The sequence below is a fragment of the Piliocolobus tephrosceles genome, chromosome 11 (assembly GCF_002776525.5).
Source record: "Piliocolobus tephrosceles isolate RC106 chromosome 11, ASM277652v3, whole genome shotgun sequence".
Taxonomy (NCBI): Eukaryota; Metazoa; Chordata; class Mammalia; order Primates; family Cercopithecidae; genus Piliocolobus; species Piliocolobus tephrosceles.
This window is the reverse complement of record NC_045444.1, coordinates 10,267,741-10,294,622: the sequence shown is the minus strand read 5'-3', so window position 1 is coordinate 10,294,622 and position 26,882 is coordinate 10,267,741. Positions and strand designations below refer to the sequence as shown.

At 40.8% G+C, this 26,882-nt stretch overlaps 1 protein-coding gene across 4 annotated transcripts in view; it reads right to left on the bottom strand.

Moving 5' to 3' along the window:
- Nucleotides 1-25,777, bottom strand: part of UGGT1 (UDP-glucose glycoprotein glucosyltransferase 1) — a 108,188-nt gene extending 82,411 nt beyond the window's left edge. For 3 of the 4 annotated variants that reach the window (XR_002734397.3, XM_023225569.3, XM_023225570.3), the window contains exons 1-8: nucleotides 25,455-25,696; nucleotides 20,215-20,350; nucleotides 14,199-14,281; nucleotides 9,750-9,880; nucleotides 8,074-8,186; nucleotides 4,855-5,029; nucleotides 2,458-2,554; nucleotides 1,339-1,417 (exon numbers count right to left, since the gene is read on the bottom strand). Coding sequence is in view for 3 of the 4 variants with exons in the window: in XM_023225569.3 (XP_023081337.1) it covers nucleotides 1,339-1,417; nucleotides 2,458-2,554; nucleotides 4,855-5,029; nucleotides 8,074-8,186; nucleotides 9,750-9,880; nucleotides 14,199-14,281; nucleotides 20,215-20,350; nucleotides 25,455-25,524 (884 nt within the window). In the remaining variant the exon portion in view is untranslated. Of the gene's footprint in view, nucleotides 1-1,338; nucleotides 1,418-2,457; nucleotides 2,555-4,854; nucleotides 5,030-8,073; nucleotides 8,187-9,749; nucleotides 9,881-14,198; nucleotides 14,282-20,214; nucleotides 20,351-25,454 lie in introns of all 4 variants that reach the window. The other variant, XM_023225571.2, reaches the window with a different exon arrangement.
- Nucleotides 25,778-26,882: the final 1,105 nt, after the last annotated feature.

The following is a 26,882-nucleotide window of genomic DNA, read 5'->3' as shown; positions in this document are numbered from 1 at the left end:
AGCTGAGATCACGCCACTGCACTCCAGCCTGGGCAACAGAGCGAGACTCCGTCTCAAAAAAAAAAGAATAACAGCTAAGAAGACTTTCCAGCTATAAAACACTATGATACTTACATTAATTGGTTATGATGATGCTTTCATTAAATGATTACGTAATTATGGAATTTTAAAAAATACCATTTCCTTTCACATAAAGCAAATTCTAATAAAATGTTTTTTTCTGAGCTGGGCACCATGGCTCACGCCTGTAATCCCAGTACTCTGGGAGAGTGAGGCGGGCAGATCACTTGAGGCCAGGAGTTCAAGACCAGCCTGGCCAACATGGTGAAATCTTATCTCTACTAAAAATACAAAAGTTAGCCAGGCATGGTGGTGGGTGTCTGTAATCCTAGCTACTCAGGGGGCTGAGGCAGGAGAATCACTTGAACCCAGGAGGTGAAGGTTGCAGTGAACTGAAATTGTGCCATTTCACTCCAGGCTGGGCAACAGAGCAAGACTTGGTCTCAAAATAAATAAATAAATAAATAAATAAATAAATAAATAAATAAATAAATAAATAAATAAATAAAAATAATAATAATAGTAAAATGTTTTCTCCATTGAGCATGTATAAAATTTACTGTATCTATTTTGCATTTTTGCTCAGACTATGTTTGAAAAAAACTTTTAAATACATTTTTTTCCTGGGAAAATATTAAGTGAAACAATTCAATTTCTCCTCTTATGGCAATCAAAAAATGGTATGTAACTTAATGCCATCAACTGAGAGGTAAGAAAAATGCACTTAAACTGTGGGCAGGTAGCCAAAGTATCAATTAAGAATCATGTGCTTCAAGCTAGGTGCAGTGGCTCATGCCTGTAATCCCAGCACTTTGGGAGGCTGAGGCGGGTGGATCACTTGAGGCCAGGAGTTTGAGATCAGCCTAGCCAACGTGGTGAAACCCTCTCTCTGCTAAAAATACAAAAATTAGCCAGGTGTGGTGGTGCACGCCTGTAATCCCAGCTACTCGGGAGGCTGAGGCAGAAGAATCACTTGAACCTGGAAAGTGGAGGTTGTAGTGAGTCGAGATTACGCCACTACACTCCAACCTGGGCAACACAACAAGACTCTGACTCCAAAAAAAAAAAAAAAAGAATAATGTGCTTCAGAATAATGTGAAATCATAAACTGCGCTATAAACTAAGTGGTTGACTCTCCACATAGGATTGCATACATAAAGTACTGTTAGGAGATGGGTAACTCAGACAGTAATCAACAAGATGATGCTTAAAATGCAAGAAAGCCTGGAGGCTTAAGGAAAATGAGGGCGTTTCCCAAAATACACAGAACATACATACCTTAATTTTCCAAAGAAGAATCCCTGAACCTCATCAATAGGATCATTTTCACCAATCACTGTGGCATTTACCTCAGTTCCTACAAAAGAACAGAAAATACATATTATTAATAATTGCTCACATTTGAAGCAAAAATGTTACGAGTTTCATATACACCATAAAATTGAATAATGTGAAAAAAATCAGAAACCCCTGAAATTATACCATTTAAAATGTGGACTATCACAACTACCCTTTGGCAATGGTTCTTTAAACAAAGAGAATAAATGCATTTTAATATCTCCTGTGTTCCTGGATAAAGAATGCATTTTTCCCTTAAACTTTGGAAAATTTTATATGCTAAAATCTTCAAAATTAACAGATTTAACCATTATGGACAACTATGAAATTAACAGTTTTAAACACTATGAACAAAGAATTTTTCAATATCAAAATTCTGAAGAATTTATAATTAGTCAACTTAATCCTAAACACAATTATTGAAGAAAACAGAAGGATGAGGTAGTAGTTTATTTTCCATCTGCTTTACTACCCAGATTTTTTATCTTTAAAATGAGCTTAAAAGAAAGAAATGAAAAAACAGCATTTAAAACTTGTGGATAAAATAATAAATTCAAAACCCTAGAGTATTATTACAACAGAAAGTATCCACAGTAAACTGTTCCATGTACAGAACTAATAAACAACATAAAATTGTTTGCTAAATATAGGATACTTTAAGAATTCACGTTGGAGTCACAAATAAATGGCTATTTGTAAACCCCATATAACATCAACAACAATAGCTACTACTTGCTGAACGTTTTTGGGCAAACAACTGTGCCAGGTTCTTTCTTGGTGTGTTTTCTTTTTTTTTTTTTTTCAGTACATGAAAAAATTCTTTACTTACACATCTTATTTATTCCTCCCCAATACTGGAAGACACATGTATCATTACCTGCATTTTACACAAGAGAAAACTGGGACCTAGAGAATTTGCTTCAAGGTCACCCACTCAGATGTAACAGAACGAGGATGCAAACACAGGTTCAGCATACGCCTAAACTTTTCATAAGGAAACAAACTCCCCTTTAACTCATAGTTGAAGAAAGCACATTGGTCCCATTTTTACCAATTCACCTTTCACCTGAGTATCATCCTTGGCCTTGTACTCAGTGCTCTTAATGGCCAATTCCACACCATAGCCAGAGAGGTAAACAGGCTCCTTCCTGGGATTCTGCAAGGAAAGCAAGAATTCCACCATTACCACCTAGCTCTTTCTGTGTCACAGTGTATACAGCACGACCATGTTAATGTTGCATCTACTAGCCTTTACCTAGGACTATGAACTCAAAATATCTTTAAATTGTTTTTTAAGGATATTAGCTATATAGCTAAGGAAGTTCACTAAATAAATTTTTTTAGTCCAAAATCTATCAAAAAATCAAGAGTAATAAAAGCACTTATCTACCATTAAAATATTGATTATACATTTTAAAAATCAATTCAGAGTCTCTCTCTCTCTCCTTATAAAAGCCTAGGCTCCCTTACATGTTGTAGGCTGCCACAACTGTGGGAATGGAATTCAAGGTAGATGCAAAACCAGAAGAATGGACAGCTGAAAGTGCTAAGGTCCCAACCACAAGAAATGGAGAAACAACAAAAGAAGTTCCAGAACCTACAGAGCAGGGTTGAAAGGTGGTGAGGTCTCAACCCCAGAGATGTTTCTGAGGCCCATGGGAGTATGCTTTTTATTAAATTTAAATGCCTTTGAGCGGAGCTTGGACTGACCAGCTGTCACAGACTCACCAGCATCCTGACTGAAGATGGCCCTTCAGACATTAACATCTACCCTAACAGCAATAGAGGGGGCAGAGGGAGAGTCAAAAACTGGACTTTGACAAAACTTTCTGCTTGTACAAATTTTCATTTACAATTTTATAAAAATAATATAATTATAAATAATTATTAAAAATATTAAATATTGGCCGGGCACGGTGGCTCAAGCCTGTAATCCCAGCACTTTGGGAGGCCGAGACGGGTGGATCACGAGGTCAGGAGATCGAGACCATCCTGGCTAACACGGTGAAACCTCGTCTCTACTAAAAAATACAAAAAACTAGCCGGGCGAGGTGGCGGGCGCCTGTAGTCCCAGCTACTCGGGAGGCTGAGGCAGGAGAATGGCGTAAACCCGGGAGGTGGAGCTTGCAGTGAGCTGAGATCCGGCCACTGCACTCCAGCCTGGGTGACAGAGAAAGACTCCGTCTCAAAAAAATAAATAAATAAATAAATTAATTAATTAATTAATTAAATATTAAAAATGTTGAATTAAAAATTATTTAAAGCAATTATTAAAATATTAAAAATAATTACGAAAATAATAATGATAATAAAATGTGACTCACGCCTGTTATCTCAGCACTTTGGGAGGCTGAGGTGGTCAGATCACCTGAGGTCAGGAGTTCGAGACCATCCTGGCCAACATGGTGAAACCGTCTCTACTAAAAATACAAAAAATTAGCTGGCATGTTGTTATGTGCCTGTAATGACAGCTACTGGGAGGCTGAAGCAGAAGAGTCAAACTCAGGAGGCAGAGGTTGCAGCAAGCTGAAATTGTGCCACTGCACTCCAGCCTGGGTGACAAAAGTGAGACTCCCTCTCAAAAATAAATGAATTAATCAATAAAATTTTTATTTTTTTGGCATGAACTTAGTACTGAGCTTATTATGACACAGAAACTTTATTTTTTTATTTTTTTGAGACGGAGACTCGCTCTGTCGCCCAGGCTGGAGTGCAGTGGCCGGATCTCAGCTCACTGCAAGCTCCGCCTCCCGGGTTTACGCCATTCTCCTGCCTCAGCCTCCGGAGTAGCTGGGACTACAGGCGCCCGCCACCTCGCCCGGGTAGTTTTTTGTATTTTTTAGTAGAGACGGGGTTTCACCGTGTTAGCCAGGATGGTCTCGATCTCCTGACCTCATGATCCGCCCATCTCGGCCTCCCAAAGTGCTGGGATTACAGGCTTGAGCCACCGTGCCCGGCCTGACACAGAAACTTTAAAGGGCTAACACCTTTATATATAAATATTTTAAATGACTAAATATTACATAGAGTCTTAAAAGCTTAATATTATATCAAGTCTACCTATGAATCGCCTGTTTAGAAAATCCTCCCGCTTCCACCAAATAAAAAGGTGGCAAAGAGAAAACAAAAGAAAAAAGATTGGAAAAGAAACTGAATTCAACAATCAATTCCATAGTATAATGACCATATTAAAGTTAGAAAAGATTATTTACATGGTTCACTTTGAAATAAAATGCAAACTTTATCAAGCCATTTTTTTTAGCATGTTTTTTATTTCTTCAGAAAGTGAAGCAAAGCACATCTTATGTGCAAATAACAGACTCAATGAAACTACTGGATTTCTCAAAAAAGGGGTTCAAATAACTAGATTATGAAGAGGGAGATTATTATCTTATGTTCTAAGGTCATGTTGGGCAAATTACATTCAAAACAGGTCTAAAATAAATCAATACTTACAAATATATAATGTCTGAATACATAATTGATTTTGCCTGCATTGCTTTTTGAAATAAGTTGGCGGTGAAAATTAGAAAATTCCTCAGAGCCAATCTCAGAGTAGAAAATCACCACTGGGCTTTCAGGATTAGATGAGGGATATCTGTGATCTCCTTTGAACAATAAAGGTTTGGGTCTGAAAATAAATAATAAAAGCTTAAAACTTTAAAAATAATTGTAAAACACTAAAAATGTCACAAAATATAAAGTGCAGCTATGAAAATTTAAATAAAGATTATAAGCATCTTAACATGAAGGGCAGCATGATCTTAAATACTTTTCACTTACTAAGATTACTATCAAGTATGAGTCTTGTTTATTCATGATTAAAAATAACAAAAGTACATTATACAAAATACTAACTATAAAATGTAAACACTGGCCAGGTTGAGTGCGTGATGCCTGTAATCATAACTAAGAAGCGCCTGGGCAACATGGCAGAACCTCGACTCTATAATAAATAACGAAAATTAGCTGGGTATGGTGGCGTTCACCTGTAGTCCCTCCCAGCTACCCAGGAGGCTATCCTCTCTCAAAGGAGAGGATCACCTGAGCCCCAGAGGTTGAGGCTGCAATAGTCCATGATCATGCCACTGGACTCCAGCCTGGGTGACAGAGCGGGACCCTATCTCAAAAAAAAAATAAAAATAAAATAAACCTCAATTAATAATAGCTACCAATTCCTAAAAGGGGAGGAAAAGGGCTAAAAAAGGACACATATTCAAATGACCACTAAATCTTGAGTATGTATGTATGTGTTTTGTTTGTGTGTGTGTGTGTGTGTAAAACATAATACAATATTTCTGTTTGTTTGTTTTTTGGAGATGGAGTTTCGTTCCTGTTGCCCAGGCTGGAGTACAATGACATGGTCTCAGCTCACTGCAACCTCTGCCTCCTGGGTTCAAGTGATTCTCCTGCCTCAGCTTCCTCAGTAGCTGAGATTACAGGCATATACCACCACACCCGGCTAATTTTTGTAGTTTTAGTAGAGACAGCGTTTCACCATGTTGGCCAAGCTGGTCTCAAACTCCTGACCTCAGGTGATCCACCCGCCTCGGCCTCCCAAAGTGCTGGAATTACAGGCATAAGCCACCACGCCCAGTCAATATAATATGTTATATACTATGTTATATTTTAAGAAGTCCTCAGTCTGTCGCTTAGGTTGGAGTGCAGTCGCGTGATCTCTCCGCTCACTGCAGCCTTGACCTCCAGGGCTCAAGGAGGGACTACAGGTGCATGACACCATGCCAGCCAAATTTTGCATCTTTTGTAGACATGAGGTTTTGTCATGTTGCCCAGGCTGGTCTCTAACTCTTGGCTCAAGCAATCTACCCACCTCTGCCTCCCAAAGTTCTGGGATTACAGGCGTGAGCAACCACAGCTGGCCAAGTATTTTTTTCTATCATATAAATAGAACATGATTACCTTTCCATTTAAAAATGTAAGTATAAATAACGCAAAAAGCAGAGGCTAACATTAAGCATATTACTTGCCAATTATATTAAGTCTATCTCCTCTACTATTTTTACTACTATGATCTTCCTAATGGACGTTTTCGTTTCTGTTTTTATTTTGGAGTCAGGGTCTCACTCTGTTGCCCAGGCTAGAGTGCAGTGGCATGAACACAGCTCACTGCAGTCTCTACCTCCCAGAATAAAGTGATCCTCCCACACAGCCCAGTAGCTGGGACCAAAGGCGTGTGCCCAGTTACTGCCACCATGCCCATCTACTTTTTGGATAAACAGCATCTCACTTTTTTGCACAGGTTGGTCTGGAATTCCTGGGGTCAAGCAATCCTCCTGCCTCAACCTCCCAAAGTGCTAGGACTACAGGCTTGTGCCTCTAATGGACTTAACATTTCAGTTTTCCTCATAAATTTTAAAACTTCTCCCCAAAAAGTTTATCTAAGGATGGCATCAAGATATAAACAAATCTTAACGCAGACTTTATGACCTACCAATCTCTATTGTAATAAACTCTATAACTCAGCAGAAAGTAAAGACATGAACAAGGATGCTCCACATAACCTTATTGTAACAGGGGTAAAAAAAAAAAAGAGAATGACTTAAAAATCCATCAGTAAGAGATAAATTATCAATTATGGGACAGTCTTACGTAGGTTTTGCATGTGTTAAAAATAATGAGATACACCCACTCGTACTAAATGGAAACATGCCTTTTATAAAAATAAAACTACCTACATGTATAAATTTAAAACCGTAGAAAAAAGTCTGAAGGTATATATGCCAAACCATCAAAAGTAGTTACCACCTCTCAGAGAGGAGACACTTTTATTCTTTTCTTTATAAAGGTGTGCGTTATTGTTGTAGCAAATTAAATAAAGTTTTTTAAAAGAATTACAAAGCCATCAATGTTGTTTCCCCCGAGAGAGCACGACTGTATCACCATGCAGCCATTTCTGAATGTCCATGCTTGACCCTGAGATGGCTGGAGTGCACGCTGTGTTTTCTGGTTAGCACTCTGAGTAAGAACCACTAATGACGTTTGGTGGGCAGAGGATGGGTGCTGGGCAGACGATCTCACTAAAGAAGACCTGCACTACCTAACTGCCATTAGCAGTACTGGCAGGGCAGGCCAACCCCATGGAGAGCTCACTGTTCTGTTTATGCACAGCATCAGAGGAGCTACAGGCGGCTTGCTGCCCTAGCCAGGCAGCAAAATGACACACAGTCGAGTGGTCTACCACAGGAAACCTACCTTTGGGCAAAAAAACTGGTACATTAGTTACTAAATTAATATTCAAATCAAGCCTGCAATTATCTTTCAAATATCCTCCTTTGTCTGAAACTAATAATATACTGAGAGATATTATCATTAATGTCATTATTTCAGGCACTGGCTTTAACACACACAGTATTTCTTACTAAGCTAATGACAAAGCCTATGTCATTGCTCAGATGCAGTCATTACTAAATAATAACAGTTAATACTAAATACTCGTATTATCTCCATTTCGAAATGAGATTAATTTGCCACATTTCACAAAACGATTTTAAGTGACGGAGCTGAGATTCAAATCTAGTCAGTCTGGTTCCAGAAGCCATACTCTAAACCATTACACCTAATGATACAAAACAGATGAGAAAATCAGAAGGTAGATGACATACAGAAGCAGCACTGGAAATGCGTGATATGAAAACAAAGGAACACGCAATCTACCTTTCAGAGGCTGTCAGTAGAAGAGTCTCCAGGGTATCAGATTCACAAGTCGTCTTTCCATGCACGGAAAAAAACGAATTACATCCTTCCGGTGGAGGTTCATCAGCTGCTATCTGTCACAGAAGACGCACACTTTTTAAAGTTCTAACCAAGGATGAGATAAAGACATGTATAATCAAAATAGGTGATTACATTATGACAAGACAACATTGGTGAAAGTGGCTGAGTGTGGTAGCTCGTGCCTGTAATCCCAGCACTTTGGGAGGCCAGAGTGGGAGGATCACTTAGGCCCAAACCTGGGCAGTTAAGCCTGCCACTTAAGCCTGGACAGCACAGTGAGACCCCATCTCTACAAAAAATAAAATAAATAAAAAATTAGTTAGTCACAGTGGTATACGCCTGTAGTCCCAGCTACTGAGGAGGCTGAGGTAGGAAGATTGCTTGAGCCTGAAAGGCTGAGGCTGCAGTGAGCCATAATCACTGAACTGCACTTCAGTCTGGGCAACAGAACAAGACCCTGTCTCAAAAAAACAAAATCAGTAAAGGCAAAAACAGGCCAGCCACAGTGGCTCATGCCTGTAATCCCAGCAATTTTGGGGGGGCAGAGGCAGGGTGGATCACCTGTGGTCAGGAGTTCGACACCAGCCTAGCCAACATGGCGAAACCCTGCCTCTACTAAAAATACAAAAATTAGCTGGCTGTGGTAGCAGGCTACCCCAGCTGAGGTAGGAGAATCACTTAAACCCAGGAGGTGGAGGTTGCAGTGAGCTGTGATTGCGCCACTGCACTCCAGCCTGGGCGACAGCGCAAGACTCTGTCACAAAATAAAGAAAAATGAAAAAAAAAATCACTTTATATTATGACGATGTATCCTTGGGCGATACAACAATACAGTAACACAGCAAATGATTCCAACAGAAGTTAACAGGGTGGTTGGTTTCAGAGGGCGAAAAGTGGCCAGTCAGGACACAGTACGTGGAGGGCTTTCCATGGTGCCAGATCAAGTCGTGCTTCTTGACTTGGGTGAAAATTACAAGGATGTTCACATTATAATAATCCATTACTATATATTTTTTGTGAGTGGTTTTTCTATGTTTTATTTTATAATAAAAAATAATTTTAAAATTAACTTTGCTTTTGTATCAAATATCTAGTTGGTGAAGACACCTCTGACTATCTCTTCTTAAGTCTCTCTTGAGGTTCCTCTGTCCCTCTTTTTCTTTTCAATTACAATAGAAATTTCCATAATTTATTTATTGAGGAAACTAGATTACTACAACGATTCCTGTATTCTTGATTTTCCTGACTGCATCCCTGTGGTGATGCTAAACATTTCTTGCCTCCTGTATTTTCTGTGAACTGCTTTTAGAACTACCGGCTGTGATTAGATGCTGGCTCACTGGTTTAACAAGATTACATCTCCCAGGCTGCATTGCATAAATAAAATATTGCTGTCTCTTTTCTATACAGATATTCTTTTTCTTATTTTTTTTAAATCTGTGGGTTGAAGACTTAACATCAATTTTGCTTATTATTTCTTTTTTTAAATCATAAATCCTAGAAAATTTCAGGCAAAAAAGTGATAGCTCTGTAATTCAATTCCAAGACAACTGCAGTCTATCCATTCATCATGACATATACTCTAAAATGCTGTTCTTTAAGAGCATGGGACCCACCTGCTGGAAGGCTTGGATCGTAGCTGAGTAGGAACGAAGAGATAGACAAAATTTCAACAAATTCTGCTGGAGAGGTGACAGAAACTGAAATGCAGCTTCCAGTATTGCATGATAATAGGAATAATCAGTACCTGTCAAGGAAGAATATTAACCAAAGTAATTGCATATGACTAGAGAAATCTAAAGAAGAGAGTTCATGAAGCACAAAGCTGTGTTACAAAGGTATGTGATGGCAAGTTTTACCAGTATATTGTCTTGAACTCTCATCAAATGCTTAAAATTCCCTGGAATACACAATGCAGTTGGGCTCTTCCTCTCCTCTTCCCTTTCAAACTATTCCCTCCCCTGGACCACTATTTTCCCACTTACCTGGATGACTGAGAGCTACATACTTCCTCAGAAATAATTCAGCTGTGAAATCACCTACTCCAGGAAGTCTCCACAATCCCTACCCCATGCTTCAATGGACCAGTTAAATCTCTTCCTCAATCCCAGAACACTTCTCTGTTTACCTCTTTCACTTATCATATCATTTACTAAATTATTTATTCACTGTCTATCTATACCCCACCTAGACTTCTGGTCCCCAGAGGCAGAGGCTATGACCTATTTATCCTTATATCCACGATGCCTAGCACATGGTAACTATTCCAAAAACTAAACAAAACTGAGCAGTGTGATGAGGAAGTTACAGTATTAAAGAATACTGATGACATTTTAAAGTTTGAAAAGAAGCCTTTAAACAAAAAGTTGGACCAAATTATTTTAAAGAAAAAAAATCCAAATACTAATGTGAAGAAATCCCCAGGGTAAATAAAAAGCAAGGACACAAAACAATGTACATAGTAACTTATTTTTTTTAACCAGGAGAAAGAATGAGAAAGAAGAGTACGTATGTATATATTTGCTGTAAAAAACACTGAAGGCTAAACAAATTAATTAAAATGTTATAAAAAGCAGGAAAGAAACAGAAGGAACAGGATCAAGGAGGAAACAATTTTTTTTTTTTTTTTTTTTTTTTGAGACGGAGTCTCGCTCTGTCGCACAGGCTGGAGTGCAGTGGCCGGATCTCAGCTCACCACAAGCTCCGCCTCCCGGGTTCACGCCATTCTCCTGCCTCAGTCTCCCGAGTAGCTGGGACTACAGGCGCCGCCACGTCGCCCGGCTAGTTTTTTGTAGTTTTTAGTAGAGACGGGGTTTCACCGTGTTAGCCAGAATGGTCTCGATCTCCTGACCTCGTGATCTGCCCGCCTCGGCCTCCCAAAGTGCTGGGATTACAGGCTTGAGCCACCGCGCCCGGCCAACAATTTTTTTTTATATATACACAAATAATTTTTTACTGAAAAAATGTCAAAGTTCAAATGTGATTATTTCAAATTTTTATAAATATGAATATAAAGGTTATTTGCATATAACCTTTTATAGAGCTTTGACTTCGGAATCACACGTTATCCATGCAAAAAAACTTAAATTTTGCATTTTAAAGGACAAGCACAGTGGCTTACGCTTGTAATCCCAAAACTTTAGGAGGCGAGGCAGGAGGATTACTCGAGCCCAGGAGCTCAAGAGATCAGCCCTGGCAACATAGTGCGTCTCTTTTTTAAAAAATAAAAATAGGCAGGGCACGGTGGCTCATGCTATAATCCCAGCACTTTGGAAGAGGGAGCTGGGTGGATCACCTGAGGTCAGGAGTTCTATACCAGCCTGGCCAACATGGTGAAACCCCATTTCTACTAAAAATACAAAAATTAGCCACGCGAGGTGGCAAGCGCCTGTAATCCCAGCTGAGGCAGGAAAATCACTTGAATCTGGGAGGCAGAGGTTGCAGTGAGCCAAGATCGTGCTACTGCACTCCAGCCTGAGCAAGAGGAGACTCTGTCTCAAAAAATAAATAAAGAAAGAAAGAAAATAAAATGTTCCATTTTAAAAAGAAAATACAAATATTAACATTTTATGAGGCAGAATATAAAAGGTTCTATACTGCAATAGCATCCTCTACGTAAAAAATAGATAAGAAATATCTCAAAATGACGCCAGAATGTTAATGGTGTCAATCTTGGGTGGCAGGAATATAAATAATATTTCAAACAAATAAAATGTTTAACACGCTTTTATGTTGTTCATAGAATTCATACTCCTATAGCTTTAATGAATATGTATTATCATTTTTACTTAAAAAATGTCATTTTAAATGTCAAAGTTCAAATTTGATTATAAACCCACTTTGATAAATTTGTTCTATAAAATCTTAAAAATGAAGTATTTTTTGATAACTTAATTCTAGTTGCCTTGAAATTAGTAAAACTTACAGATGCTTGTTTAAAATATTTACATATCTATATTGCCAAAAAAAAAAAAAGATTCAGGCTGGGCATGGCGGCCCACACCTGTAATCCCATCACTTTAGGAGGCCAAGGTGGGAGGCGGGGCAGGGATGCCTTGAGGCCAGGAGTTTGAGACCAGCAAGTGCAACATAGCAAGACCCATCTTAACAAAATTTAAAAATTAGGCAGGCCTAGCTGCACGCACCTATAATATCAGCTACTAAGGAAGATGAAGCAGGAAGACTGCTTGAGCTCAGGAGTTCAAGATTATAGTGAGCTATGATCACACCACTACACTCCAGCCTCCAGAGCCAGACTGTTTCTAAAATCAAAATGGGCCGGGTTTGGTGGCTCACACCTGTAATCCTAGCACTTTGGGAGGCTGAGGCGGGTGGACTGCCTGCCGTCGGGAGTTTGAGACCAGCGTGGCCAACATGGCCATCTCTGCTAAAAATACAAAAATTAGCTGGGCGCAATGGTGGTACTTGTAATCCCAGCTACTCAGGAGGCTGAGGCAGGAGAATGGCTTGAGCTCAAGAGGCAGAGATTGCAGTGAGTTGAGATCACGCCACTGCAGTCCAGCCTGGTGACAAAGCGAGACTGTCTCGAAAAAATAAATAAAATAAAAATAAATAAAATCTAGCTGGGTGCAGTCACTCATGCCTGTAATCCCAGCACTTTGGAATGCCGAGGCAGGAGGATCGCTTGAGTCTCAGGAGTTCGAGACCAGCCTGGGCAACACAGCGAGACGCTGTCTCTATAAAAAAAATTTTTTTAATTAGTCCAAATAAAAAATAATAATAAAATAAAATAAAATAAATATTTGGATAGATCACACCGAGTGAAAAAAGTGAAATAAAATACAAACAAAACAAAAAGATTCAGACAACTTTTAAAATATGTATTATTTTAATAAAAAATTAAAAAGTTAAAAAATCAATACAGGCCAGGTAGAGTGGTTCATGCCTGTAATCCCAGAACTTTAGGAGGCTGTGTTGGGAGGATCACTTGAGCCCGGAAGTTTGAGACCAGCCTGGGCAACACAGTGAGACAGATCTCATCTCCATTGTATTTTTTTAAAAAAATTAAATAATTTTAAAAGAAGAAAAAAACCCAACCCATTAACATCAACAGCAGTCACACAATTTTGGAACATTTCCTCTTCTGTAAGAACCTGTGTCTGGCCAGGTACAGTGGCTCATGCCTGTAATACCAGCACTTCGGGAGGCTGAGGCGGGTGGATCACTTGAGGTCAAAAGTTCGAGACCAGCCTGGCCAACATGAGGAAACCCCGTCTCTACTAAAAACACAAAAATTAGCCAGGTGTAGTGGCGAATGCCTATAATCCCTGTAACTTGGAAGGCTGAGCCAGGAGAAATTATTGAACGTGGGAGATGGAGGTTGCAGTGAGCCCAGATCATACCACTGCACTCCAGTTTGGAAACAAAGCAAGACTTCGTCTCAAAAAATAAAAATAAAAACAAAATAATAACCTATATCTGTCAATGTAAATTAATATTCAAGGTTTTAACTACTCACATATCAGCATCTCCAACTATTAATGTTTACACCCTATATAGCTTATACCAAGTTTAAAAAATGTGAAAGCACATCATAAAAAATGTAAATGAGGTTTTACAGGATAATCATTAATTTGACACCTTAACACTCAAGTTGTGGGTGGCTGGCAGGCATAATGGAAAACATTCTGGATGATACTAACTTAATGACAATGAACTTAACAGATAATAGATCAGTTGTATAATTAGTTCATAACAAAAAAAAAAAAAAACAGTGAATCAGATTAGATGGTTATTCATACTGAATGACTTAAAATGAAATGTACTTCCACAAAATATCCACATAGCACTTTAATAAAGGATCATGATAGAACAAAAACAAGAGGGGAAAAAAACAAAGGTACCACTTATAGCCAAAGTTATAAACTGCTTCAAAAATAATTATTTGTGTTGTGTTGGCTTTTCCTGACCACGATCATAACTCCAATCATTAAAGACCACAATGTTTTCCATTAACGGCCAGGCCACACATACTATACAGAGACCATTTTTTCCTAATATATTCCCAGACACCAAAGTCAAAGAAGCATTTGCTTCAATTTTACCGTGATGATCTGATGATCCAATACTTTGACTGGCTTCTACAAAATTCCAAAATTTCTCTTGACTGTCTTCTGCTAAAAACTCACTGGGAGAAAAGATCAGAAATAAAACAACTTAATAAAATTTTCTAATATAAGCTATATGACTAAAGAGAGTAAAAATAAGTTTTGAAGTTTCCAAATGTCCGTAGTTTGACTTTTAATCTATAATATATAATACTCCTTTATGTATATGTTTTTAATGATAAGCAAGTCCTACCAGCATATTAGTTATTAACAATTTAGCCTATGAACTTTTTTACCTAATAGCTATTTCTTAAGAAATTTGGAATAATAAAAACATAAAAGGGAAGTCTCAATATAAAGAAAGCTTATGAAACCCCACTGACAAAAATACTATGAGTAGTAGAAGCAGAACTAGGAACTGATGATCCCAGTATTAGTTCTGCTTGCTTATTTCCTGAAAGGCCTTACAAAGAACAAAAAATATGTTTTGCCTAAAGTTCTCCCACAGTAAAATATGAACCGCAGAAAAATTTCTGGGAGACTAAAGGCAGCATGTTGTAATCTTTTAACACCCCTAAATCCAAATTTAGTTTAAAATTAGCACTGATCTAACAAAATCAGATCCAAGAACTTAATGCCATCTTAACTTTTTTTCAACTTTACACTACTAAAATAATGGCCAATCTAAATTTCCCTTCATTCAAGAGTCTAAAACCCCTAAAAGGAAATGCATGTAGTAATTGAATGATTCATGTCAACTGCTTATCTTCTCCTCTGAGCCATAATACTAATGCAGTAGCGATCTTTCACTGTCTTAAAGTAAACTACAGATCTGGATCTCAGCTTACCTAGCCAAAGGAAGACTTTCCCATTACTTGTCAACACTGAGGTGTACAATCTCACTCTACTCCACAGCTAGACACAGAAATATGGGAAAAATAAGAAACATTTCCTGGTAATGCACAGCTTCTCTAAAATTAGGTTTCTGAAAATACTCATTATCATAATATGTTAAATGTCTTAATGCCTCCTTGAGAGTAGTATTTTTCTAGGCTTTCTAGTAACTGACATAGACACCACACCAAGCTTAGCATAGCTTATAGTCTAAGAAAACAAGTACTAAGACAGATACACCAGGATGTGCAATAAACATAAATTAATTAATTAAAGGCACATTCACAAGATAAGCAGAGAGGGGTAAGGTGACACACTCACCAGTGTGGTGAGAACTAAGATTCAAACAGGCTAAGACTCTCCCAGTAAAGGCCACACATAAATACATGCTTTTCATACAATTACAGGGAAGCTTCTTAAAACATACATTCTTTTCACCCCACTGCCTACATAAGTCTTACAAGGTCTAAACTTGGAACAGTCCTAATATTGCTTACTAGATCCACTGAAACAACCCAGGGGAGAGAAGAACAATACAAGATATTATTAAAGAAATGCTGCCTTTTTTTAAAGCATATTTTTGTTGCTTTTTGTTTTTTTAGCTTCATATATAACACTTATTCCACTGAGTATAAATTATGATTTTAGAGGCTGGGCATGGTGGTTCACACCTGTAATCCCAGCACTTTGGGAGGCGGAGGTGGGTGGAACACCTGAAGTCAGGAGTTCGAGACCAGCCTGGCCAACATGGGTGAAACCCCATCTCCACTAAAAATACAAACAATTAGTCGAGGGTGGTGGCGGGCGCCTGTAATCCCAGCTACTCAGGAGGCTGAGGCAGGAGAATCACTTGAACCCAGGAGGCATAGACTGCAGTGAGCCGAGATCGCGCCATTGCACTCCAACCTGGGCAACAAGAGTGAAACTCCCTCCCCCTCCCCCCAAAAATCATGATTTTACAAATTATATGATGTCTGGGATTTGCTTTAAAATATTCTAGTACGGGAGGAGAGAAGGTGGTGGTGGTGATCGTACTTAAATTGGTAATTGTTACAACAGGGTGATGGGTACAGAGAGAGTACGTTATACCATTCGCTCCATATGTAAATGTTCTGAAATGCCATCATCTAGGACAAGTTTTTAATCTACAACCCCAAAAAAGCTACAAACAACCAGAATGAATGCCCACAAGACAGTACAAATAGGGTAGTAACTTGTTTTCTTAGATTTCCAAAGCGATTGTGGGAGATCAGCATTGGTTTTCCTTCTATGTAGAACTAGAAGGAGAGAAGAAACTAATATTTAAGGAGGGTCTATGATGTGACGGTCACTAAGCTTGGCATATTTACTTGTGTCCTCAAATCCACACAACCACCCTCAGATATAACCGTTTTTCAAATAAATAAGCTGTAATTCAGAGATGCTACTAACTTGCTTACAGACATAGAGTTAGTCAATGGAAAAGCTGGAATATAAATTCATGTCTATTTAATTTATACTTCTATCATGCTACATTCTTGGGTCATTACAAAATTTAGCACACAATAAATGATTATTGGTTTTGATTTTAATAATACCTCCTTATGTAATATTTCTGTAGCTACAGCTGCAGAAAACACACTTAGTGTTTTACTTCAATTAAAGATAAGTATCACTTCATTGACAACCACAAAGCTACAACTCCTTCACAAACATCAGGTCCAACCTGAAAATACACAACAGGAATATTTTCAGTCCCTGAGGGATAGATGCAAGGAAGGCAAAAGATCTGTGGTGGCCACATGCCATAAAGTATAGTAAAAGATTCTGACCCTTCATCCTTAACCAGATGGACAGAGTACCTTGATCCTTCATCAGGGTCTCCAAAAGACGTAAGAATGAAGAATGGTGGGCTCTGCTAGCTCTGGAGGTGAATACTAAGTGGATTCAAATAAGCATAGTTCATTTCTATGAGTTGCCTACATGTCGTATTACCTTGGCAAACTGTATACAAACAGCCACAGGAGAAGGGGCCTCAAACTAGTAAACCAAAATGGCAAATGTAGCTCTTACTTCACATGCCAAGGAAAAAAATTAATAAAAATAAAAATAAAACAAAATGGCAAATGACCAGGGATATCATGAAAGGGGGAAATGTTTGTGATAAGCAAGTTGATGAAGAAAACAGTATACCCTGTTCACTTCACAGTGACCAAAGAAACTGAAAATATTGAGCAATTAGGGCTGGCAAATTTAGCATTCTTTCTCAAAAGTCCATAGTTTTATGCCACAGGAATCTTCTAGTACAATGATCAAGAAGTACAAATATCAAGAAATTAGTGTAAATAAAAGTGAAAGTAACGAAATGTAATTCAGAGTAAGAATGTTAAACACAGGCCGGGCACGGTGGCTCACACCTGTAATCCCAGCACTTTGGGAGGCCAAGGCAGGCAGATCACCCGAGGTCAGGAGTTCGGACCAGCCTGGCCAACAAGGTAAAACACCCTTCTCTACCAAAAATATAAAAATTAGCCAGGCGTGCTGGCACATGCCTGTAATCCCAGCTACTCGGGAGGCTAAGGCAGGAGGATGAGAATGGGCTTGACCCTGGGAGGCAGAGGTTGCAGTGAGCCAAGATGGCACCACTGAACGCCAGCCTGGGCGACAAAATGAGACTCTGTCTCAAAAACAAAGCGGGGTTGGGGGGAGGGGTTGTAAATCTCAATGACAGATTTATACCAAACAAATCATCCAAAAGAAGATTAGCAAAAAGGAAAAGAAAAACTTTAGTTTTTAAGGTCCAGGCTCAGGCAATCTAGCTCAGGCAGTCTCAAAATATCTTCAGTCACTGTTTTTTTGTTTGTTATTTGCTTTATTGGGCTTTTTTTCCCCACAAAAAGAACTCTAAAAAAAGAGCCACTTCACATTTACTACTATGCCGTATCTAATAAAGTTCAGACATTTGAGAAGCTGGACCCATTTACCAAGTTAGTTATCACTATGAAATATATACAATGGTTTTGTCTGTTTTGCCACTTCTATGCTGAGAAAGAAAGGCAGAGACAGGCGATGGAAGGAAGTCTATTTAGCAGAAAGTCTGCTAGGCTCCTGAGTTAGTCAAGACCGGCTGCTGCATGCCCCTTCCCACTGGTCCTTTTGGTGCAACCATTCGTTCACACAATCAACATAGCAAAATTCTTCATCCACATTTTTCTAGGAATTAAGGGGAAAATGTTAGAATACAAAACTCTAGAGGCCAGGCATGGTGGCTCACACCTGTAATCCTACCACTTTGGGAGGCAGAGGCAGGTAGATCACTTGAGCCCAGGAGTTCAAGAACAGCCTGGCCAACACGGTGAAACTCCGTCTCTATAAAAAATACAAAAATAAGCTGGGGTGGTGGCTTACGCCTGTAGTCCCAGCTACTGGGGAGGCCTAGGTGGAAGGATGGCTTGAGCCCAGGAGGCAGAGGTTACAGTAAGCTAAGATCACACCACTATACTAGTCTGAAAAACAGAGACAGACCTTGTCTCAAAAACTCTCACAAAAAAAAAAAAAAAAAATTCTAAATTGAAGATGAAGAACGCAGACCACAAGGCTGATCGAAGTGACGTGACAGTCCAAATTTCTAGCACATTCCAACACTGAGACTTACCAAGTGCTTGCTGCTCAATCTACCCACACTTATCCTTTGGAAAGTCTCTGCTAGTTCTACCTCTAGATTACTTGAGATACAATCAAATAAGTTTTCATCCGTAAGCATTTAAGCCCTACCTATACAGACAGATATCTCATTATATTTATTTACAAACACTAGCTAAAAAGCACACTTGGAATACAAAATTTCTCATGAAATTATTTACTATATTGTGTTTCACTAATTTTAAGACAACTGTTGTTTTATGAAAACTTCTACCCATTTTAATTGTAAGGTAACTTCTTTCTCTTTTTTTTTTTAGATGGAGTCTTGCTCTGTTGCCCAGGCTAGAGTGCAATGGCGTGATCTTGGCTCACTGCAAGCTCCGCCTCCTGGGCTCAAGTGATCCTTTCACTCAGCCTCCCAAGTAGCTGGGACTACAGGCACAAACCACCACACTCAGTTATTTTTTTTTTGAGAGATGGGGTTTCCCCATGTTGCCCAGGCTGGTCTTAAACTCCGGGACTCAAGCAGTTCACCCACCTCAGCCTCCCAAAGTGCTGGGATTTACAGGCATGAGCCACTGTACCTAGCCACCGTTTTTATCATTTAAAAAGAAAGATTGAGCTGCACGGGCATAATCTCCTAATCTGATGCTCAGGCACGCGCCAGCATGCACAGCTAACTGTTGCCAGGCTAGTCTCGAACTCCTGACCTCAGGTGATCGACCCACCTCGTCCTTCCAAACTGTTGGGATTATAGGCGTGAATCACCGCACCTAGCCTTCTTCCAAGTTCTTAAGGGAAATAAGTCCTCTTTCCCCCACATTGCTAAGCCCTCTTCTTTTCCTTTTATCAATCACCTCTTAAAACTTCCTTCAAATAAGGAGAAAATTTGAATCCAACTGTCCAGGCACAGTGGCTCACATCTGTAATCCCAGCACTTTGGGAGGCCAAGGTGGGCAGATCACATGAGACTGAGGAGTTCAAGACCAGCCTGGCCAACATGGTGAAACCCCATCTCTACTAAAAATACAAAGAATAGCAGGGTGTGGTGGAGCATTTCTGTAATCCCAGCTACTCGGGAGGCAGAGGCATGAGAATAACTTGAACCCAGGAGGCAGAAGTCGCAGTGAGCCAAGATCTCACCACTGGACTCCAGCCTGGGAAACAGAGTGAGACCTGTCTCCAAAAATAAATAAATAAATAAACACAACTCTCTCTTCCCTTATTATGCTTTTTGGAAAGTAACATACTAACTTACCCAACACAGTTATTTGTCTAAAGTTCCTACATATCTCTATAAACCCACGTAACCCTTGTCCTACTGAATGATGCTATGCCCTAACAGCCTTTGTACAGTACATACCACAGTGCACACTGAAAGAGGCTCTTCATAAATGCATTTGATGATAATCTCACTGCTTAAAAAGCTCCTGAATGTTCACTGTCAGAGCCTATACTTATACTCAAATACATGGAGGGGAAAAAAATGTTCTCTTACCTGGCTTCTAACAACAATGGAGTGGAAAACCATTTTGTTGTAAGAGAGGTTGTAATGGCTTTTGAGTCGGCCTTTACTGAGGAGAACAGCCACAGAACAGTGAGTACAATCAGAACTCCCATTTTATAGCAAACTCCTAAAAGGAAAAAAAGAAAAGAAGTTTTGCTACAAGGAAATTTTTTTTTTGAGACGGAGTCTCGCTCTTTCGCCCAGGCTGAAGTGCAGTGGTACGATCTTGGCTCATGCAACCTCCGCCTCCCAGGTTCCAGTGATTCTCCTGCCTCAGCCTCCCGAGTAGCTGGGATTACAGGCATGCACCACCACACGCTGCTAATTTTTTGTATCTTTAGTAGACACAGGGTTTCACCATGTTGGCCAGGCTGGTCTCAAACTCCTGACCTCGCGATCTGCGGGCCTCAGCCTCCCAAAGTGCTGGCATTACAGGAGTGAGCCACCGCGCCCGCCCGCCCGGCCTGCTACAAGGTAATTTTAACCTCATACTTGGAGACACAAAATAACATAAATTAGCGAAACAGAAATGCTTCTGACATATAATAGCACTTAATATCTAGCTGGTCCAACAGATATTTGCTGAGTGACTGATATGTAACTGAAGGCATTTAGGTTATTACATTCTTTCCTACAAAGGCTCTGCTTCATTTCCCAAGGAATCTACACTATACAGGGGTATAAAAATCAGTTGGTGGCACACCAGCTTGCACACAACCATACTTTATAAAGCATGAAAGCAAAGCTGAGACAGATGAAAATATAAGTGATGGATATTAAGGGTTGAACTGTGTCCCCCAAAAAAGATATGGAAATCCTATCCCCCAGTACCTTTTAATGTCAACTTATTTGTAAATACAGTCTTTACAGAGGTCATCAGTTAAAACAAGGTTATTAGGTGGGCACTAATCCAGTGACTGATGTTATAAAGAGGAGAAATCTGGACAGAGAAAGACAGCACGGAGGGACAACTATGCAGAGACCCAGGGGACCACCAGGGGAAGACAGAGGCACACACTAAAATTATACTGTAAGCTAAGGAATGCCTGAAACTACCAGAAGCTGAAGAGTCAAAGACAGAGATTTCAGCAGGAACGTGGTCCTGTGAAACTCTGATTAAGGATTTCTAGCCCTATGAGACAGTAAATGTCTGTTGTTCTAAGGCACCCAGTTTGTGATACTTTGTTGTGGTAGCCCTAGGAAACGAACATAACGGGTCTCAAATGTAAACTCAGACAGGTTCTGAAATAAAGAAATGTAAAATTTTAGTGGCTTGCCAAGCCAACTGTCCCCATCCACAAAATGAGGGATCTGGGGTCACTGGCAAAGTGGATGGCCACAGAACGCAGGCCTCCTGACTCCCTCAGTAGCCGCTCCAAGCCTGTCAAGATCCTCACAGACAGCATCCGGACAATTTCAGAAAAAGGTGTCCAGCTGCAGATGTCTCTGATTTTCACCCCAAAAGTCCACCTAACAGAACCCTAATTAGACCTCCCCTGAGCTACAGAAAAGTCAGTATCCAAGCTCTACCCATTTGAATGAGAGCTAAAAGCGGGATGACTATGTGGGAAGCACTAACCTATCCTTGGCTTCAGGATGTTCGCTCTGCTAAGGCTCACTTCCGTCTCATCCCAGTTCCTTCGTACTGCTTATAAAATCTATCACTGAGGGAGGCCGTCCACATTGGGGACCAGTCAATACCTTCCTTTTATAAAAAGCATCATTTGTGTTAACATCCTGCTTCATATAACACACAATATCTCTGAAGAACGATGGGCAAAAGCAAAATAAACTACCCCAAATAGAAAAGTGGCTTTTAGAAGCATTTTAAGTTTAGGCACTGCCAGCTTCTTTTGAAACAAAAAAGAAATTAATAAATCAGCCAGGCATGGCGGCATGCACCTATGGTCCCAGCTACTTGGGAGGCTGAGGAGGGAAGACAGCTTGGGCCCAGGAGGTCCGTGCTGCATCTGGGCAACAGAGCGGGACAGGAGGAGAGCGGGACAGGAGGAGAGCGGGACAGGAGGACAGCAGGACAGGAGAGCGGGACAGGAGGAGAGCGGGACAGGAGGAGGAGGAAAGAAGGAGGAGGAGGAGAAGGGGAAGAGGAACGGGAAGAGGAGTGGTCTCTGGTTTGAGTATGTCTTCATTTTATAGGCTCCCTTATCACTCTGACCCTAGGGGTCCTTAAATGTTGCTTATAAAGACAAACAGTCTGAGATAATGGCCATCAGAATGTGCCATGTGGTGTTGCACGATCATAGGCATTATACTTGCAGCATGATGAATAAACAGAAAACACTCTTTAACAAGTTCTAGGCTCAACTATCAACAACCATCTGTAGGAGGCTGAGCGGGGAGGATTGCCTGAGGCCAGGAGGTGGAGGCTGCAATGAGCAAGATCATGCCACTATACTCCAGCCTGGGCAACAGAGCAAGACTCTGTCTCACAAACAAAAAATAAAAATAAAAAAATTAAAACACTATCTCTTGCTTATTTATCTGCAGTAAAATATAGGGAATATTAATAAATATTATGAGCCAGGCATGGTGGCTCACACCTATAATCCCAGCATTTAGGGAGGTCAACCCAGGAGGATTGCTGGAGGTCAGTTCAAGACCAGCCTGAGCGACACGGATCCCATCTCTACAAAAACTTTGAAAATTACTAGGGCAGGGTAGCACACGCCTATGGTCCTAGTTACTTGGGAGGCTGAAATCAGAGGATTGCTTAAAGTTGCAATGAGCAGGGACAGCACCACTGCACTCCAGCTGGGCAGTGAGATCCTGCCTCAAAAAAAAAAAAAAAAACCCTTTACACTTTTTGGAAAACAGAAGAGGCATGAAAATTCTAAGTCATCACCAACTTTTTCTTCTCCCGTTTTTAAACTAAAATAATAGTATTTTTTAGTTTAAAAAAAAAAAAAACAAAACAAAACCAGACTCTTAGAAAACAATATGCAGGCCCAGGAGGCTGGCTCACGCCTGTAATCCCAGCACTGTGGGAGGCCAAACCAGGGGGATCACTTGAGCTCAGGAGTTCGAGACCAGCCTGGGAGACATAATGAGACCCTGTCTCTACTAAAAATACCAAAAAGTAGCCAGGCATGGTGGTTGCTTGAGCCTGGAGGGTGCGGAAGCTGTAGTGCGCCAAGAACGTGCCACTGCACTCCAGCCTGGGTGACAGCTGTCTCAAAAAAAAAAAAAAATGCAATCTGCAAGTTTATACATGGCTATCTGTATATACGAGATAGTAGCAAGGAAAAATATTAGGAAGTATCCTTTTAAAGAAACAAATTAACTTCTCAAATTATTAAGCATAACACACATTTACTATGTATCTATTAGCAAAACCATTTCCTGTGAACCACATAAATCTAATTTCAGCTAGAAGTGGTTATTATACATCTGATATGAAAATGATCACATCAGGCCAGGTGTGGCGGTTCACACCTGTAATCCTAAGGGAGGAGATCACCCCTCATATTGTCTTATGCCCAATTTCTGCCTCCAAAGAAAGAAGTAAAAACTAAAATGCAGAAACGAAATCCACAAGCAGACAGCCCCGCACCACACCCTGGGCCTGGTAGTTAAAGATCGACCCCTGACCTAATCGGTGATGTTATCTATAGATGACAGACATTCTATAGAAAAGCACTGTGAACATCCCTGCCCTGTTCTCTTCTGTTCTTACTGGAGCATGCAGCCCCCAGTCACATACCCCTTGCTTGTTCAATCGATCACGATCCTCTCACATGGACCCCCTTAAAGTGGGACAGCAATTGCTCACTTGGGGAGCTCCGTTGTTGGAGATGTGAGTCTTGCCAAAGCTCCCGGCCAAATAAAACCCTTCCTTCTTTAACTTGGTGTCTGAGGGGTTTTGTCTGTGGCTTGTCCTAGCACTTTGGGAGGCCAAGGCGGGTGGATCACCTGAGGTCAAGAATTCGAGGCCAGCCTGGCCAATATGGTGAAACCCCATCTTTAGAAAAAATACAAAAAATTTGCTGGGCGTGGTGGCACGTGCCTGTAATCCCAGCTATTTGGGAGGCAGAGGCATGAGAATCACTCGAACCGCGGAGGCAGAGGTTGTAGTGAGCCGAGATCGCCTCATTGCACTCCAGCCTGGAAGACAAGAGCAAAACTCCATCTCAAAAACAAAAAGAAAAAAGAAAATTATCACATTGTCTTGTATTGTTACAGGGAAACTTAAATTAAAAAAGAAAATGCTCAGAGACAGCTGCAGGAAAGTTTTAAAAGAATTTTCTTCAAAAGAGTTTAATATATTCCCCTGAAGTTCAATGTGCATTATAATGTGCTATGCTACTATACGAGTATTATGCTCACTTCCTTTAGTAAGTTTCATGTGGCCAGGAGTTCAAGATCAGACTGGGATGTAACAAGACCTCATCTCTAGAAAAAAAAAAATAAGAAGTTTTAAAAAATAAGCTTCAGCTAAGTTTATCAAAAGGAAGTCAAGTGTTGCTAAATTCGACTGGCTTAAAAAAAAAAAAAGCAAAGTGAAAGGCTACAATCATTCCAAGTTTTTTGGTGTTGTTAAATACCTATTTAAAAGGTCTTCAAACGCTTGCAAGTGTAAGATTCTTGAAAGAAAGAGCGCACTTTACACTAAAATTGGCTGGCAAGTGCATCAGTGAATGTTTCCAAAACAGTGTGGCACAATAAGGCAAAAGACCCCAGGACTTCAAACGAACAAAATATGCTCCTTCTCAAATCTGGCAAGAAATGCAAAACAACTGCAGATTCTGGCCAAGGAACAAAAACAGTTCACATCTCTATGTTATTGGCGACGCTGCAGATCTCAATCTGGCAGGTCCCACACTAAAAGTGAAACCGGATCATCCAATTTCCAGCCAACACATCACAGTATTAAACGAAAACAGCAACCAAGGCCCATCAACCCGAATTCATTTTAGGAAAAATAGAAATCTATTTTAAAAAGCACGTCGTTCTGCAATCAGGGTCCAGCAAAGTGCTGGTTCTCAACTCACTGAGGATCAAGCTTGGTCTAAATTCATGGTAGGACACTTCCCCCACTTCCTTCTGCACTTGGGCACAAGGATCTAAAGCCCTTCAAAAAAGGTTCAAGATCTCTGAACAGAGCCAGCCGCCACCCCAGCGGAAGCGATACCTTGCCAAGACCACTACGAGGGCAACTCAGGGCGCTCGCGAATAGGGGAAGGGATGGGACACCAGAGGGGAAACTGACTCACGGTAGAGGCGAAAGTTCAATGTGACGGGGACACAGGGTCGCCTTGCGCCCCAAACCCTCTCTCTGTCCATGAGGCCTCCTCACGCCACCCCTGGGTACCTGTCACCGGCAGCGCAGCCGCGGCACACGCACCGCTCGCGTCTCCCTTGCCGCCTATGCCCGGGCCGTGGTTAGTCCGCCACAGGGCCAGGGACAACGCCAGGGCGGGGCGGGGCTGCAGCGGCGGTGCAGGCTGCGCCAGTGAGAAGCCGACACGCGCCTTTCCCGCGGCTCGGCTCAACACCCAGCCTCGCAAAGCAATTGCCCGGCTGCCGGCTGCCCTTTTACTTCCGCTTCCTAAAGGCGAACGCTAGAGGACTTCCGGCTACCGAGTGGAGACCTAGCAGGCCAGAGCGTCGGGCGGTCGGCGTCTTATCTCCCAGGCGGGGCGTCCAGCGTCTCCCCGCACTTCCGCTCTCCAGGGTGGTGGGTCGGCTGCCGGTCTTCAAGGTTTTGGGAAGGTTCGTTGGGCCAACAGCTGAGACCTGAGAGCTTTAACAGTCGATGAAATCCAATGTGGACTCTGGGACTTACTCCGTTAAACGTTTGTTAAAAGCTTACTCCCTTTAGCCTTTCGGTGGCACAGTGAGGACAGTTGTCTTAATGTTTCTGAGCATCTTCGACTTTAAACCCTAAAATTTTGATAGCTAACTTCCAGGGGGCATGATGAAAGGAAAACTTTTTACATTTTAGGAGCCGATTTAGCTTAGCTTATTCGTGCAGCTGCAGCTTAGTCTGCAGGGAGTGCTTTGTCTCTTTCTTTTCTTTCTTTCTCTCTTTCTTTCTTTCTTTCTTTCTTTCTTTCTTTCTTTCTTTCTTTCTTTCTTTCTTTTCTTTCTTTCTTTTCTTTCTTTCTTCTTCCTAATGTAAACCAGTTTAAAATTGTTTTGGAATAGGTAGCATTTAACCCACCCAGAAACGAATTATCTCTTTGGAGGGTATGTATTTAACTATATTAAGTCAAAGTGAATGAAAAGCCAAAAATACTTTTGTATTTTTTTGAAGTTGGAGTCTGGCTCTGGCTCCCAGGCTGGAATGCAGTGGCGCAATCTCGGCTTACTGCAACCTCCGCCCCCGGATTCAAGCGATTCTCCCGCCTCAGCCTCCCCAGTAGCTGGGATTACAGACGCGCGCCACCGCACCGGGCTAATTTTTGTATTTTTAGTAGAGACGGGGTTTCACCCTGTTAGCCAGGATGGTCTCGAACTCCTGACCTCAGGTGATCCACCCGCCTCGGCCTCCCCAGTGCTGGGATTACAGGCATGAGCCACCACACCTGGCCCAAAATAGTTTTAGGAGATAAACATAAGTCAAGATGATGATGAAGGGGAGGAAGGAGAGGAGGATGAAGGAGATGACTAATAGAACACTGATGGATTCCAGCCTTCCT